The sequence below is a fragment of the Anser anser genome (assembly GCF_964211835.1).
Source record: "Anser anser genome assembly, chromosome: 4".
In the NCBI taxonomy this organism is placed as follows: Eukaryota; Metazoa; Chordata; class Aves; order Anseriformes; family Anatidae; genus Anser; species Anser anser.
This window is the reverse complement of record NC_139724.1, coordinates 32,043,981-32,059,496: the sequence shown is the minus strand read 5'-3', so window position 1 is coordinate 32,059,496 and position 15,516 is coordinate 32,043,981. Positions and strand designations below refer to the sequence as shown.

The 15,516-nt window shown below is 39.7% G+C and overlaps 1 protein-coding gene across 3 annotated transcripts in view; it reads left to right on the top strand.

Annotated features, from left to right (window-relative positions):
- The first annotated feature begins 1,133 nt into the window (after positions 1-1,133).
- Positions 1,134-15,516, top strand: part of GUCY1B1 (guanylate cyclase 1 soluble subunit beta 1) — a 42,309-nt gene continuing 27,926 nt past the window's right edge. For 2 of the 3 annotated variants that reach the window (XR_014583775.1, XM_083834413.1), the window contains exons 1-2: positions 1,134-1,579; positions 1,824-1,897. Coding sequence is in view for 2 of the 3 variants with exons in the window: in XM_083834413.1 (XP_083690539.1) it covers positions 1,577-1,579; positions 1,824-1,897 (77 nt within the window). In the remaining variant the exon portion in view is untranslated. The remainder of the gene's footprint in view (positions 1,580-1,823; positions 1,898-15,516) is intronic. The other variant, XM_083834412.1, reaches the window with a different exon arrangement.

The window sequence follows — 15,516 nt, the reverse complement described above, 5'->3', positions numbered from 1 at the left end:
GTATGTCAAGAGCTTAATCAATTTTTAAAGTTACTTTGCTTTATCTTACTAAGGTCTAAACTTTTACAATTTTACTTACATCTAGAATCCATACAGATCCTTACAGCTGGATCTATGAGCATCTGTGGCCCTTCTGGCTTCATGTAGCAAGGTCTCTGCCCAAGAGTTACTACAGCAGTAGCCCATCAAGTATTCGTCCTATAGTCCTCCCAGAAATCTTATTATGTCCTGAATATTCTTTCATTCTTTTTAAATAAGCAAAAAGAATTATAAGTCTCCTTAGGATTTTTATTCCATACACCAATTCTTTAGATGGTATAAAGGGCTTTAAATGTTTTTTACAAGTGCTGCACTACCTCTCTTGTTCCACATAGATTATCACATGTGATGACTGTGTTATTTCTGAAGTCTCCTTGGCATGTTGTCAGCAATCCTCTATTCAAATTTCAGTTGTAAGGGTCATAACTTACTTGGAGATCCCTTTGAAAATCTCTGTTTAGTAGGTTATAACATTGTAACAACACTGTACAGTAATGTCTCTTTCACATTAGCTACTGACAAGGACTTGTCAACGCACACCAAAATGTATTGAAAGCACTTATTACTGTGTTTTTAATTTCATTAACCTTTGAAAATTAACACACAGAAACAGAAGTATCTGCAATCGTCTTGCTCTTCTGGTTTTCCACTCTTCAGGGGGCATTTATCTGGCCAAAAGCTGTGATTGCATGTGGATATGAAACAATTCAGGAACCATTTCTATTCCTGCAAAAGCAACCACTGCAAAGGGCATTGACACCAAAGCATACACTGCCCTCCGTGTACCTGCCTAATCACTGTGATTTTGCCAGGCACTTTGACAATCTTCAGACTGTCAGGTGAGTCCTAACAACTCCAGTTGGAGAAAAGCATTTGGAAAATCCCTTTTGATGTGCAGGAAACTCTAGGGCAGTTGTTTGGATGCTTCTCTGCTGGGAAGAGCAATGGGGAAAAAATTAAATGGATGCACGTATTTCACAGGCATCACGTCAGCAACAACGCGGTTTTCCTCTCACGCAACGCACCCCGAACAGAAGGGGGACGTGGCACAAAAACTCCCCTGCCCTCTGCAGGGGTACTCTGGCCATTCTGCCTTCCGTGGCCGAGGCTTTTCGGGGCCCGTCCCTCCATCCCCGTCCCACAGAGGCCGGCCGGGAGCGGAGGAGGAGGAGGAGGAGCCGCCGAGCTGTCGGGCAGCGGGCCGCCTCACGCCGCGAGCCCCGCAGCTCCCCGCTGGAGAAGGCGGCCGCGCCTCCAACCCCCTCGCGGCGGCCGTTAGCCGTGAGGCGACCGTTTGCACGGGGCGGCCGTTAGGCGCGAGGCGACCGTCAGCCGAGGCCCTCGCGCCCAGCCCCCTCCTCCCCGCCGCATCCCCCCTTCCCTCCACGGCCCGTAGTCCCGCCTCCGCCTCCCATTGGCGGACAGCGCGCCGGCCGCGCTCCCCATTGGCTATGGCGGCTGCCACTCGGGGCGGTGGCGGCCGGGGGAGGCGGTGAGGGCACCGGGGCCGCTCTTCGGCAGCGGCAGCGGCGGCACCATGGTGAGCTCCGGCGGCTGCGCTCCCTGCCCGGCGCTGACGGGGCCGGGCCGGGCCGGCGGCGGGGAGGGGAGAGGCTGGAGCAGCTTGGCAGGGGAGTCAGGCCTCCGCCTTTTATATTTTGGGGGGGTTTTGGGGTGGGGGCGATGAGGGGAGGGGGGCGGTGAGGAGGGGGGGGCGGCGGGGGGCTCCCGGGGGCTCCCCAGGCCGCCTCCTGACCGTGCCGCCACCTCGCCCTGCCCCGCAGTACGGCTTCGTCAATCACGCCCTGGAGCTGCTGGTCATCCGCAACTACGGCCCCGCCGTCTGGGAGGACATCAAGTAAGTGTGTGGATGGGGGGCGTGGGGTGTGTACATGGGGTGTGGATGGGGGTGTGGGCGTGTGTCCGGCTCTGGGCCCTCCGTCCCGGGGGCCTGGGCCCGGCAGCGCCCGCTGTGCCGCCCGGTGCGGCGCTCCGGTAGCGGCAGGTGAGGGTTAGCCTCCTGCTGCCGGGAGGCAGCTGCCCGCAGCGCCGAGAGCAGTCCGCATCTCTCCACCTCTCGTCCCGCTCGGGGCCTTTCTCAGCGCTGCAAAGACCCGCCTCGTTGCACCTTTACTACTCTCCAAGAGCCGCAGCGGAGATGAAACTGATCCCTGCGCTTCTCTCGAATGTGTAAAGTCTGGGATAGAAGTAAAGAGCAGGCGAAACATCCCAGAAACCACGGAAACCCTTCCTTGAGTCAGCTGAATCATTTAACACTTATTTTTCTTTGCGTTTGTGGAGGGATTGAAATACATTTTTTGTCTAATAAACTCTATCTACAATTAATGTGAGATTTTGATAACATACTACACTTGAATTAGAAATGTCACTGCATACAGGAACTGTAACTTCATGTACACATAAGAGTGATTTTTGTGTTTCTTCTCTTGAACCTGCTTTCTTGTATCCAACCCTTGCATGTCTGGCAATGACTGTCTCCATTTAAAACTTCTGATGAATTGTGGGATTGCAAGAAATATATGAAATGCATAGTGCCAACAACATTCTGTTTGCCATAAATATGGTAGTTCTGATACATAGCCACAAGTATAAGAAATGTATTAAAAAAAGACATAAATGCTTACAGAGTTGTAAGCTTTGTAAGGCTTCAGGCTGCTCTGTAGTTAGAAGAGATGGTTTAATATGGTCTCTTGATATTGTATGTTTTAAGGGAGAAGGAGATTATCCAACTTAGAGAAAGCAGTCTTCTTTCAACAGGCCAGCTTCTATACTACCCTATCCCATTTATTTTGGGTCAGTTTTAATAATTGCTCTAATACAATTTTTTGAGTTAAAGGGCTGCCCTTGAATGTGAAGTTATTGTGACCATGATGCTTTTTTTCTTGAATTCATTCATTAAAAATGGGGTAATCTTACCAGAGAATCACAGAAATGTTGACTTGAAGGGACCTCTGGAGGTCATCTAGTCCAGCCTGTGTTCTAGCCAGGACTGTTACCAGCACTGTATCAGGGCTCGGCTGTGACTTTGTCTAGCTGAGTCTTTAACATCACCAGAGATGGATAGTCCACAGTTCCAGTTCAGCAATCACTGTTCCAGTGATCCAAGACAGTTAATCTCTAAATTACACGTTGCAAATACAGTTCTATGGATTGCATAGATGAGTCTTCAGTGAATACCATACAGTTTTGGGCTGCAAGTTAAGTAAGCTATGTAAGTTTATTTTTCTTGCACACCTTAACTAAACACAACGATCTATTTTGAATTCTTATGCCTTGATACTGAGTTTATATGACATGTGCAAGTTAAGAGACTTAGTAAGAAAAAGAAACATGTTAGTGGTACATCAATTGTTTTCCATGAAAATTATAATAAAATAAGTATAAAATGTACTAAAGAATGTTCACTTTTTCCTGGCATATCATCTTTAGCAACATGCCTTTGAGTCCCCTTTTGTCCAGATCACCCGCTCAGCAGAACTTGTACAGGAAAGGAATCCATCATAGAAGATAAAAAGTCTTCTCCTCTAATAAGGATCGTGCTGCAGACTGTCAGGACCCCCAGCCATAATTCCTGATGCAGCCTACCTATAAGATTTTTGTACATACCTACTAGAGTACCAGAGATCAACTGAAGCCTATGATCAGTAATACTCATTTAACGTTTTGGAAAAAATTAATAAAAAGATATGAAATGTTTGGCTAAAGGTCAGCTGTGAAAATTCAGGAAGCTGCTACATCCTGTTTCTGTCTTTCAGCTGGGAAACATTTTTGTACTGTTGCAGCCCAACAGCTAGGCTCTGCTATTAACTCCCAGAGAAGATGGCTTTCTGGAAGGAAACAATACCATAACACCACCCAAACAGAAGAGTGGAACATGATCTGCAAGAAAGAGCCAATATATTTTTATATGCAACAACTGCTGTAGCTCCTTATGCAAAAGGAGTTTGCAACTGGATTTTTATTCATCAGGATTTGTCTTAAGAGTTAGTATATTCTAGAGTTGATAAACCAGCGAAGAAACCCTTATAAATCTCCTGGAACAGGTTATAGTGGTTGCGCTGCTTTAGGGGATGGTACAGGGTCCTCTGCTAGCCATTGAAAGGTCCACTGAAAGGATCTGCTATTTTAGGACCTTTCAGTTCCTCTGTTACACTGACGGAGATGTTTTTAGGTTAGACGTTTGATGCTCTTGTGAAAGTGTTTTTTTTGTTGCCATCATTTGTTGTTAATTGAATCAGAATGATGATTTCATTGTACTTCAGTCCTTGGAAGGAGAGACCTGGAATACATGTAGAAATGCTCTGATCAGCACTCCACCAGTCCTGCAGTCATTTTCTTAGCAAATAAACTGTTACTTAGAATGATTAACCACATTCTTGCTGAGAAGACACTTCTGATTTGTCCCTTCCCTGCTTGAGAACCTGTCTCAAACTCCTTATTTTGTCATTGTCACATCTAGAGAGCTATTTCAGATTGTTTGGCAATTACAGTGTCCCTAAAAGATAGTTTTCAAGATTCCTTTGGCATTAGATATCTTTATTTCTCCTGCAGCCAACACAAATGCTAGCTAACGTAAAATTGTCAGGCCTGACCACTCTCACATACATGCAGTTTTGTGCTCATGTCTGATCAAGGCCAAATTTGTGCTGCTGGGCAATCCTGCAGTGTGTGAATGTGATGGTAAGTAGTGGGCACAGAATTACTGTCTATATACCTGTCCAAAACAAAATAGATTACCACATCAAAACCAAAACAGCAATAACTACAACAACAACAAAAAACACAAAGGAAAGCAAAGCAAACCAACCAAACAGAAACACACAAAAAGGCTTTTTTGTTTGTTTGTTTTGTTTTGTTTTTGGTGGATATATTTAAACAATTGTGTGGTAACATTTTTAAAAGGGACTTATGCTATGATAAAATGTGAGCTCCTTTGCAACAGATGCTACATGTAGCTGAGCAGCACAGCCAGTACATGTGAAAATCTGAGCACTCTGTTCAGCAGCTCTAAAGGCTTAAGTGTGTAAAAAACTGAAGTATTAACAGTGATGTCTTCTTGAAACAGCTCCAGGGTGGTATGTGGGAGCTAGGGCACTGCTGTCTGCTGGGAATATGTACATAGTAGCTTTTCCTGTGTTTCCCTGTGTATCACTTCACTCTGTGTTTGATTAAATGAATACAGGATTTTCCCACAGGCTCCTAAATCTAAATTTAGGCCAGGTTAGATGCTCAAACTGTGACAATTTCAGATATATTGCCAAGAATAGGAACGAGAACTTGAATGTCATATTAAGAAACACATTCAAACGCTTCATCGCAACAGTGTAAAATAAATCAGTGTTTTTCCCATAGAGGTACATGAAAGGTCTAACAGATAGTTTTTGAGAAATGAAATGGTACAGTCACTCAACTGTAGTCTCCATCTTCCTTCTGTTTCTCTGTTAGAAGTCCCCGCAAAACGTGTAGCCTGCGAGCATAGAAAAACTAGAGCAGAAGTTAAAAACTCTGTTGCAAAAACTAAACATCTAGAGGTAAAACCATTTTTAATTGATTCTAGAAAAGAACATCTGTGTTGAAACTTTCACAGTAGCAAAATACTCATGTTGTGCCCCGAGAGCCACGTATTCTTTGCCAGATGAACCTTAGTCCGGGATGTAGAAAGCAAGAAGTAGTATTATTTTCCTGGTGCTCAGTGCTTAGTGTGGGACCAAAGCATCATCCTGCCCTTTTGCCTCATCCTGCCTCATTTGCCCTTTTGTGGATCAGTCTGGCATGTGCTGTCCACACCTGCTCTTAAATGCCAATGCTCAAGGTCTGAGTAGCCTGCTGGGTAACACTAACTTCCCATGGATTCAGGGGCTGGAAGTGTGCACCAAGGAAGATCTAAAGGCAATCACTTTTCCTTTGAGGAAGGAAAGCTTTGTTGTCCTCCCCCAGACTTTATCCATTATCAGCTACCAAGCATCTAGCCTAGTTCACTCATCAGAATTTGTTTTCCGTAACTATCCTGTTATGGTTAAAACAGTGAAACACAGGGGGCTGGGTAATTATCATGCTATAATTATCCTGGTATAACGTAAGCAGAGAGCTTCTCTCCTCAGATTCAACTTGGGTTCAGCTTAGTGTGGTAGAAAAAACTGATCAATTTAAGGGAGTGAAATAGATGGTAGGGCTGGCATTTTCCTTTAGGAAAGGGTACGGACACAGCTTGATGTCAGTAAGGGGTAGCATAGATCAGACTAGTTACTGTAGGCTTTGCAGTAAAAAGTAGATGATTTAAGAATACATGTTTATTGGATAAATTTTCAATGGCATTCCTAGCAGGTGTAATGGTGTTGTTACAAGTTGGCTAATTAAGTCAAGAGAGGTAGATGGTTTTGTTTATTTATACATGTAAAATTGCCCTCCAGTAACTTTCATTAGAGTTTGGGTACTTATGAACTTATGAACTCATTGACAGAATGTGATATTCTCATTAAGTTTATGTGCAGTTATATTCCAGTATAGTAAATAATAAAAAGTCAAATAATATAAAAAGAGAAAATCTACTCAACTGTGCCTTTAAGAATTTGTATTACTTTTTTTTTTTTTTAACAGGGGAGAGAATTGGATTTGGTTTAAACTCACATTGTTCCCTGGGAATTTCTAGTATAACAAAAACTAGATTTTTATGTTTCCTATACAAACAAACAAACTAAAAGAACTTCTTTTGCAGCTGGAAAATAAAGTGACTATACTTCAGTATATAGACTAATGTCTTTATACTGAATTTAGAATGTTACCTTGCCAAAGATAATTTTCTCTGCTTATGTCTATGGCAAAATACAGTTTTTGTTTGTGGCAAATCCTGTAAAAATCGAAGTTTTTGCCTATTACTGTTGCTTAGCAAAATGTTTAGATGTAATAATAGTTTATAGTGTACCAGTTTGCCTTTTCAGATATTATTGACAAAAGCTACAATGAAAGACTTGTGACAAGTTACAACAGTAAGCTCTTAAGAGGTGCTGGAATTGAGATGGATTGCGGATCTGATGCTGGTGACGTGTGAAGTCCATGAAAGCTGTGCTTTGACCATAAAAAGTACAGAGTATCGTGAAAAAACAGGTTCACCTGTCTCAAACTGGGCATTCAAGATTAATGAAACCTTTTGTTCATTTATTGTTACCATTACATGTATTTTTTGATCTGTGGTTTTGTCATCCATTTAAAACAGAAATTATATAATTGGTCTCACTAACCTGTTCATTAATACTTCTCCATGCAAGTATAGGGATATATAGAAAGACAGGCTTCTTGGGAAGGAACAATTCTGTCTTCAGAGCTGGATTATAAAACTATGCTGTATATCAAGCCTGATGTTATATATTGACCAATGGGATAAAATATTGAATAGTTGTGTACTGTCTGTGTAGAGCCTGTCCTCAATACTGAAAGATTCAGTAGCCTTGGGGAAAAGATTTTAGGTGTGATGGGTAGGTTGCATCATGTAGGCTCGGGGAGAGACAGGGAAATGTAGTAAGGAGCAAACTTCACCAAGGTTGCTATAAGCAGTACTTGAGCTCATCTTTCCAGCTTGCGCAAAGCAACAAAAAGAAGCTCATCACATGCTTCTGGCTCTTTATGAGACATTTGTTTTATTTCTTATAGTAATTTCAGAAAATGTTGTGTTCTCTAAGATTTCAGCTAATTTCCATATATAGGCCAATATAAATAGAAAAAAAAAGGCATGTAAATGTACTAGAAATAATGTAAAACTGTACCATAGTCTGTATCAATCTGTACTGTGTTAACAGCATCACTTCTGCTAGGGGAGAAGGTAGGTTAATCATCAGCTTAGAATGTAAAGTTTCTGGAGAAACTATACTTCCCTTTATAGATACATAGGCATAGAAATACTTATGTGTACAGGTATATACGCGCGTGCGTGTGTGCATATCACATCTACATAACCACAATGTGGCCTGGGCAATAAAAATGCAGATTAAATAGGCAAAATCAAAGACCTGTACAAAGTATGAGATATGGTATTTCAGTTAGGTATCATGTTGTTGAAGCATGGGATAGTCGTTCCATTTTTTTTTTTTGTGGTATTTCTCAACAAGAGCTGATTTGCATAAGAAGCTTGGTGCCAAACTCCTTTTAGACATCTGAGTGTAGATTTGGATGTGCCTAGGACTTCAATTATTTTATTTTATTTTATTTTATTTTATTTTATTTTATTTTATTTTATTTTATTTTAATCTTAATGCCTTTGGGATCACTCCCAGGTTGCTGGCTTTTCTGTTCCTTTCCTATGTACTTCTCTTGGCAGGAACTGTAGAAGAAGTCCAGGTGCCTATCAAGCCGGTTTTGGATTTTACCACATAGACATGTAGAACTATATTGCAGCGCTGATAATCAGTCCTGTGTGAATCAACTCTCTTGCTTTGTTGAGCTGCAGGACCTTGCTCAGTATTTGCCCTTCCCAGCCCACAACTAATTTATTACAAGGAATGTTTGCTTTACACTTTACCCAAAGTTACTGATTCCTTCATGCTTAAAGACATTACAGGCATACTGTGTTAATTATCTTAAGTGCCTTTTCACCATGAACACTAATGAAAAAATAGACTCTTCACTAGAGCTTTATATATGGGAGTCCATACTTTTTCTGGGTTGCGTAGAACCGAGTTATAATTAATTGCAGTGGTCTGTGAAAAGCCAGGAAAATCGATTTTTTCCTGCCTCCATTAGCATTGTGTCTACCCAGTACTGAAGATGGAGTGTTCCCTTTGATCAATCTCATAATAATTAAAAAAAAAATACAGGTTAAGTATAAATAGAGGTCAGAAAGACAATTTGGAAAGCCATTAGTGGTGAAAGGAAAATAGATTGATTATTTTAATCCATTACACCTCTTAATGTTAGTAAGTGTTTATCCAGAAAGTGGCTGCTCCTTCAGTTCCTCACAGCAGAAGGACCTGTTTGGAGGTCAGGATTTTAAACTGTGTGGATGACAAATTCTTTAATTCATTTGAGAAAGACCTGGCTAAAAAGAAATAGTGCCATGGTTTGCAGCATGGTGTGACTGTGCTTGCAGTATCTCTCAGGTACTTTTTAGATTTCCCAGAACTGGGAAGTACTTTTAGATCTGTCAGGATACCAGGTGTTATAAACATATCAGTCACTCTTATAAACGAAATGATTAAAAGAAATACCATTCCTTGGTATGGTAAATACCATTCCTTTTAGTCCACTTATGTAAAAGGAAGCAAAATAATACTAGCTTTGTGTTTTTAATAATATTTTTAGTATTTGGATTAGTAACAAAGAACTTGCTCATTTGTTAACTGTATCTTCTAGGATAATCTTGTTTTGAAAACCTACATTAAACACTCTCATCTCCAGCTTGTAAAACTGGGAAATAGCTCAGAGCACTGAAGTCTATAAATACACCTATTTACTTTACCCAGAATGTCATTTTCCTGGACAGATTCCCATTTTTTTCTAATCTTGTAACTTAATATAATTTATGTTTTTCCCAGCTGGGTGTTTAAAATATCTCTAGACCATCCATAGCACGTACAAGTCTTCTTTTTTTACAAGTTTTCTTTTTTTTTTTTTTTTTCTGTGAGGAGTGGGAAGCTTGGATCAATATTTTAAATACTTTTAGTAAAGCATCTTTGTGAAATACATGAAAAAAGATTAATAGTGTTTTGAAAACACAAACCATGTGTGAAGGAATACAATAAGCAGTGATTTTGCCATCCTAATGTAAGAGGGATGCAAGGATGATGATTCGGATTTCACTGATATCATCTTTAGTTCTGACACGTAATTCTGCTTAATAATGTTGCTGTTGGAACTGAATTAAGCTTGACATGCTCCTATCAGTGAGATCAGAATCATGCTGGGTTTCTAAGTGCAGTAGTGTTATTTTGTCAAGAAGATTGTTTTGACTGGTTTCTTCAATTTAACAAGCACTTTTTCCATCCTTGGTACACCAAGAATAGTTAAGCACAATGGTGGCAAAAGTCCCAACAGAAACAACGCCTAGCATGGAAGGAGTCATAGAGGTGGTCTTGGAAGTCGCTGTTGTGGCGTGTTCAAGGTGACACACCCATGGCATGCACTTAAGACCACAGTTTTGATAGGAAGAGGTCCAGTTGTACTTTTGGTACACTAGATGATCTGTTAAAGTGATACCAACAGCTTCTAAATAGTATAGCTGTCACGGATAAGCTTGTGTATCTTGAGGATACAAAGAATTGTTCCACCTAGTCTCCAATCATCTAATTTTCCTGTTTGTAACCATTACATTTTCTCAACATTTACTGCGTGCAAAGTTCTATGACGAGAAGGGTTCTTCTGTAGAAAAAAATGTTTTTTTTTATTGTTGTTGTGTTTTTTGTTGTTACTGTTGTTTTTTAATTCCAGCCTTACGACTGACTACAGAGATAAAATAACCAAGTGCTACATAACCAAAAATAATAAAGTTCTGAAAGCTGCAACCTTCTACTTGATTATGATTTATTACAATTGCTTTTAAATGCTACAATCTGACCGCAAAACTACATTAAAATCCACTTTGTGGAGGATGTACTACATAAGTAAGAAAAACATGTATACAGGACCAACCTGTCATGGCATCTTGTCCAACTGTGTTGCCTGTAAAATCTCTTAAGATGGCAAAAGGAAATCCTTGAAACATCAAAAGAGAGAAAGTATTTCCCATATGTTTCCAGGACCTTAAAGATCAACATTCATAGCAAGCCTTTTCCCATGCATACAAATTAGGAATCTCTGTGCTAAGAAAAAATGGGTCTTTTCCAGACCACATTTCATTGAGGTTTACAGTGTGAAGTCTGAGGGTGAAATAAAAATGTGTGCAACCTGTGGTCTAAAAATCCATAGTACAAGATCTGTTATCATTTTAAGAGTGGTTTTTGTCTGAATGTTTGTTAGCACTTAAGATTTCATTCATCTTTGTGAATTATTAACACTACCTTTGAACGTGAGTAGTGTGTTTTCAAATACTAAACTAGCTTCACAATGGAAAAGATTTTCAAAGGGCCCATTGTACACCTTTAACACTATTTTGTGCTTCTAGACCAACGGCAATTTGGGGGTGTTAGCATGACCAATAGCGGAAGGGCTGCTTTTAGGACTTGATCCTGCTTTGATCACCTTGGTAGGAATTTTTCCATTGATTTGGATGATGTCAAGGTCAAACCCGTACGTGAGAAATGTCCTCTGTGTTACTGTTATTTTCCATGGTGCAATGGTTAAGGTTATTTTTCCCCAAGTAAACTTCCACAGATTAACCTGGATAATTTAAACATTCGGGAGGAAAACATTTTAGAAAAAGTCCTGGCTGGAATCTTTGTTTGCCACAGTTGGGATAGCTCTGTGTAATCATTCAAAATTAGCCTAGAGTGAATAAAAAGGACTGCCAGACCACAGCAGTTAGGACAGGCATAACAAAGGATGCAAGTTTTGAACCATGAAATAGCACATCCTGTGTGCTGACAGCAGGAGTCTGTTCAGGCAAGAGCATCAGTCTCCTGGGATTTTTTTAAATTTTTAAACATAAACTTACTGGGGAGCAAAACACACCCTTCTTTTGTTTCTAGAAATGTAAATGAGAAATTAATTGTAAATCATGTTCTATTTGTCTTAGAAGTTGTTTTGAAAGCAAGGGCATATGAAAGTTAAAAGTTTGCTACTGTAGTGCTGCTGCTTCACTAAAGAATTAACCAGAGCTGGAACTGGGAATTTGCCAGAACTTGTTGCTTTTGGTTCATTTCCAGTCAAGCCCTTAAGAAAGTCACCACATGTTATTGCTGTTAATACCTTTGTGATCAAACACCAGGGTCTGCAGAAAACATCTGTTAAAAAAAATGAGAATAATGATTGCAGCAAAACATTTCAAGAGAAGTGCCACAGTTTTTCATAAAGCTGTGGATGATGACGTTTTTTATGAAATATAGTCAGCCAAATGTAAATTCTGTGCATTGAAGGAGGCCATGTTATATTCCAGTTCTAATCCCAGCTCAGGAACCATCTGTCAGCCAGGAGAGAGAAGCTGTTCAGATGAGAGCAGTTGCAGCCTTCTGGTATTTTAAGGTTCAGACACCCAGGCTTATATAGTCACATCTTGTTCCACACAGGCAGGTTTGTTTTCATACATGATACTCATAGGTCGTGGAGTAAAAACAGTTAAAACTGGAAGAATTGCTGGTTTCTTCATATCACCCGTCTTGTAGAAGCAGCTCCTTACTGTAAATGCAGACAGGTTTGATAGAGCAGGTAGGGGTCAGGCAATTAGGTGAGAAAACTGCAGCCGTGAGGAAATAACTTGGGCATTGCCCATTCACCTAAATGATTCACCTGTTTCCTGGGCTGCTGGTGTTAACATTGTGGTCAGCCTCTGGTGCTCATACCTCTGACGCTCTGCTCTCAAAGAAGTTTACTAGAGGACCTGCAATTCGATACATTTGCTGAAGGACAAATGCCTCGGTGGAAATAAAAGTGTTTTCACATTGCATTGGTCATTTTGGATAAACTTACAGCAGCATTTCCTCATCACCTGTAGCCTTAAGGATAATCATGTGTTTCAGAGAGAAGGGTTTCCCAAAGTTCTCATTGATGTCAGATTACCAAGAGAAACAGAAAGGCTTCAGAAACCGCAGTTTGTTTCACTGGAGGCAGGGGAAAAGGCTTCAGCCAACTTCACTGAACTGCCTGTCGTGTCCTCAGCAGCTCTGTCTACCTACATGTTGTTCGGTATGCACAGCAGCTTCTGTGACCAGGGGAGGAAGAGACTGGGAAATCCATCCAGCAGAAAAATAACCCAGTAAAACAAATACTTAGCTGAATTACAAGTCAGTTCTGCATTGAGCTAAATGATTGGGATGTACCAGCACAGCAGGGCTGAGAAGTATGGAGAAGGAATCATAGCGGGAAAAAAAAAAAAAACTTGATTCTATTATTTTTCAAGCACTGGTTTTAGAAAAAAGCTGTTTGTCTTTTGACAGAGGTTTACATCAGACATTGTCAGGGGATTTACCATAACTGTAGGACAAACAAAGATTTTTTGACCACACAGTTTTGAGTGAGGAATGTAGTCCCCTGCTAGAGCAAATATTTACTTCAGCAAATTCTCTAGAAAGAAAAAATTTCCCAAAAGGAGGTTGGCTTTTTTATGGGCCACAATTTTTTAATATCTTTCTGTGTCTTTTTAAAATAAAAATTACTAAAAAGCAGGGCATTATTTTTTCTCTTGGATGATTAGACTGCAGTACAAACAGCAGTTTCTTTGCCTGTACTGCTGGAATGCCCATCAAGACTGCTGATACTGAGGGAGAGTGAAGCCTTGGAACTTGCAGTTTCTTCCCAGAAAATTATGTCCAATGCAGACATAATTGCTAATGAACTTTTTTTGTTTAACTTTACCAATAACGTTATTTTAATAGGAAATACATACTAAGGCTACAAAGAAGATGGCTGCTGAGTGATGCAAAGCATGTAGAGAAGAGTGGAGAAAACCCAAAGTAGCTGAATAATATAAATGGGGTATGCATTTAAATAACCAGTGCTAATTTTAAAAAGAGATGGCTCAGAGAAGCTGTAGGCATTGAAGACAAACTTTGATGAAATACAGTGAAGCTAATTAAGAAAGTAAGCATGGCTTGGCACTGAGAAAGAAGCAGGAAAAGTTCCAGTCAATGTAATTGGAAGGAACTAACCATTTTGAAAGAGATACCAGAGTGATCAAACTCGTTCAATTTTTTTTAATACAGAAAATTCTCACACACAAAAGCTGTGTCTAGTGGCTTGTGCAAGTATGCAGTATTTCTGAGGATGTTCATTGCTTTTCCAGATGTGTGTGTAATCCTTTGTGGTTTGGCTGAGAACTGAGAGACTAAGAGAAAGCACAGCGTGTATCAGGGATGTGGGAAAGTTTGTGCACCCTTTGCAAACTTCCTTCTAAACCATATTTGACTTCCAGTTACATACCATTTTATGAGAATCAAAGAATCAAGATGATTTTCTTTTCTCATGTGATTTCAGTTCAGTTCTTAGGAAGTGTAAACACCTTCTTGTCACTGACGGACCTCATATGCTTCAGGATGTTTACCATTAAAAAAACTAGTTATTCTGCTGCTTAGGAAAAGATGGAATATATGGCATAGGAGCTGTTTTCAGGAATCAGTGAGACTTGATATCCTGCAGGCTGATCTGAAGTTTTCAGAGAATGACTGGGGAGGAGGACCAGAAGTACTTTTTTGGAGTATGAAAAAAAGAGTTGTAGGGGACTGTGTGTACACAAACAATTTCTGCTTGATTTTTATAAAAACACTATTTCTTAACGAATAAATTATTGCAATTGGTTACTCATAAAAAATAATACTGTGCTTTTTATTTTTACATATTGTGACAAAACTCTTGCAGCCAGTTTTGCTCTGCTTAATGCTGTCTATTCTTTCATTCCATTTGGGAAGCTCCCAGAGAGTGTAATAAAATAAATAAATAAATAAATAAAAAACACGTTAAGTTTATTAATGTTTTCCATGTCATTTAATAACAAGTGATGTTCCTTTTATATCTATTCCATAGGATGTTTACTTTCATCTAAAGGCTATATAGCCTTGTGAAACTTGTAAAACTTGTGAAACTTGAGAACTTGGGAAAGTTGCTTAGCTTGTTTTTAGCTCATTATGCCTATTCATAGAATGGGTATAAAAAGGCGTATGTCATGTAGATGGTATGAGAGCTCATTAATTAATAAAAAAAAGTCAACATATTTTAAATATAATACCAGTGTAGTATAATTTTTGGTCAGTGGTAAGAATATGATGAGCGTGATTAAAGAAAGTGGAAGAGGAAGAAGAAAATAAAGGATTCCAGACTTCCATTGATAAGTGGGCAGATGGTCAAAGACTGATGATTACTAACTGGAGGGTTAAATGACAAGTAATTTCATTTAGGTCAATAGAATAATATCACATGAGATTGGAATCAGGCCTTATCAACAGTACCATTTGTCATCTAGCAGTTTTAACATGAAACAGAGTACTTAATCCTCAGGCCTCTCTTCCCATTGAGTAACACAGAGAATGTTTCTGTATTTGTATGGATGGATATTTCCAGTACAACTGTAAATACTTGAATTGTTGTATAGGCATTATTAGTTTGTATTATTTTATTTTAAAAAGAAAATATGCTAGCTTTAGAAAATCAGAAGCTAAATGTCAAAGAGTTTTGTTCTAATGATGCATGAAATATGGTGGTAGAGATGGAAGATTTTGTTGTAAAAGGGGATACAGAATTTTAGATAGTAGGTTTAGAATCTAGTTTTTAAAGGTTTATAATCCTAATGATTGTTAGAAGTTTTGAGCCATTAGAATATTTGCTCTTATGCAGTATGTTTCAACCTTATCTCAAGACAAGTTTCTGTCCTTCTCTGGTAGGAGC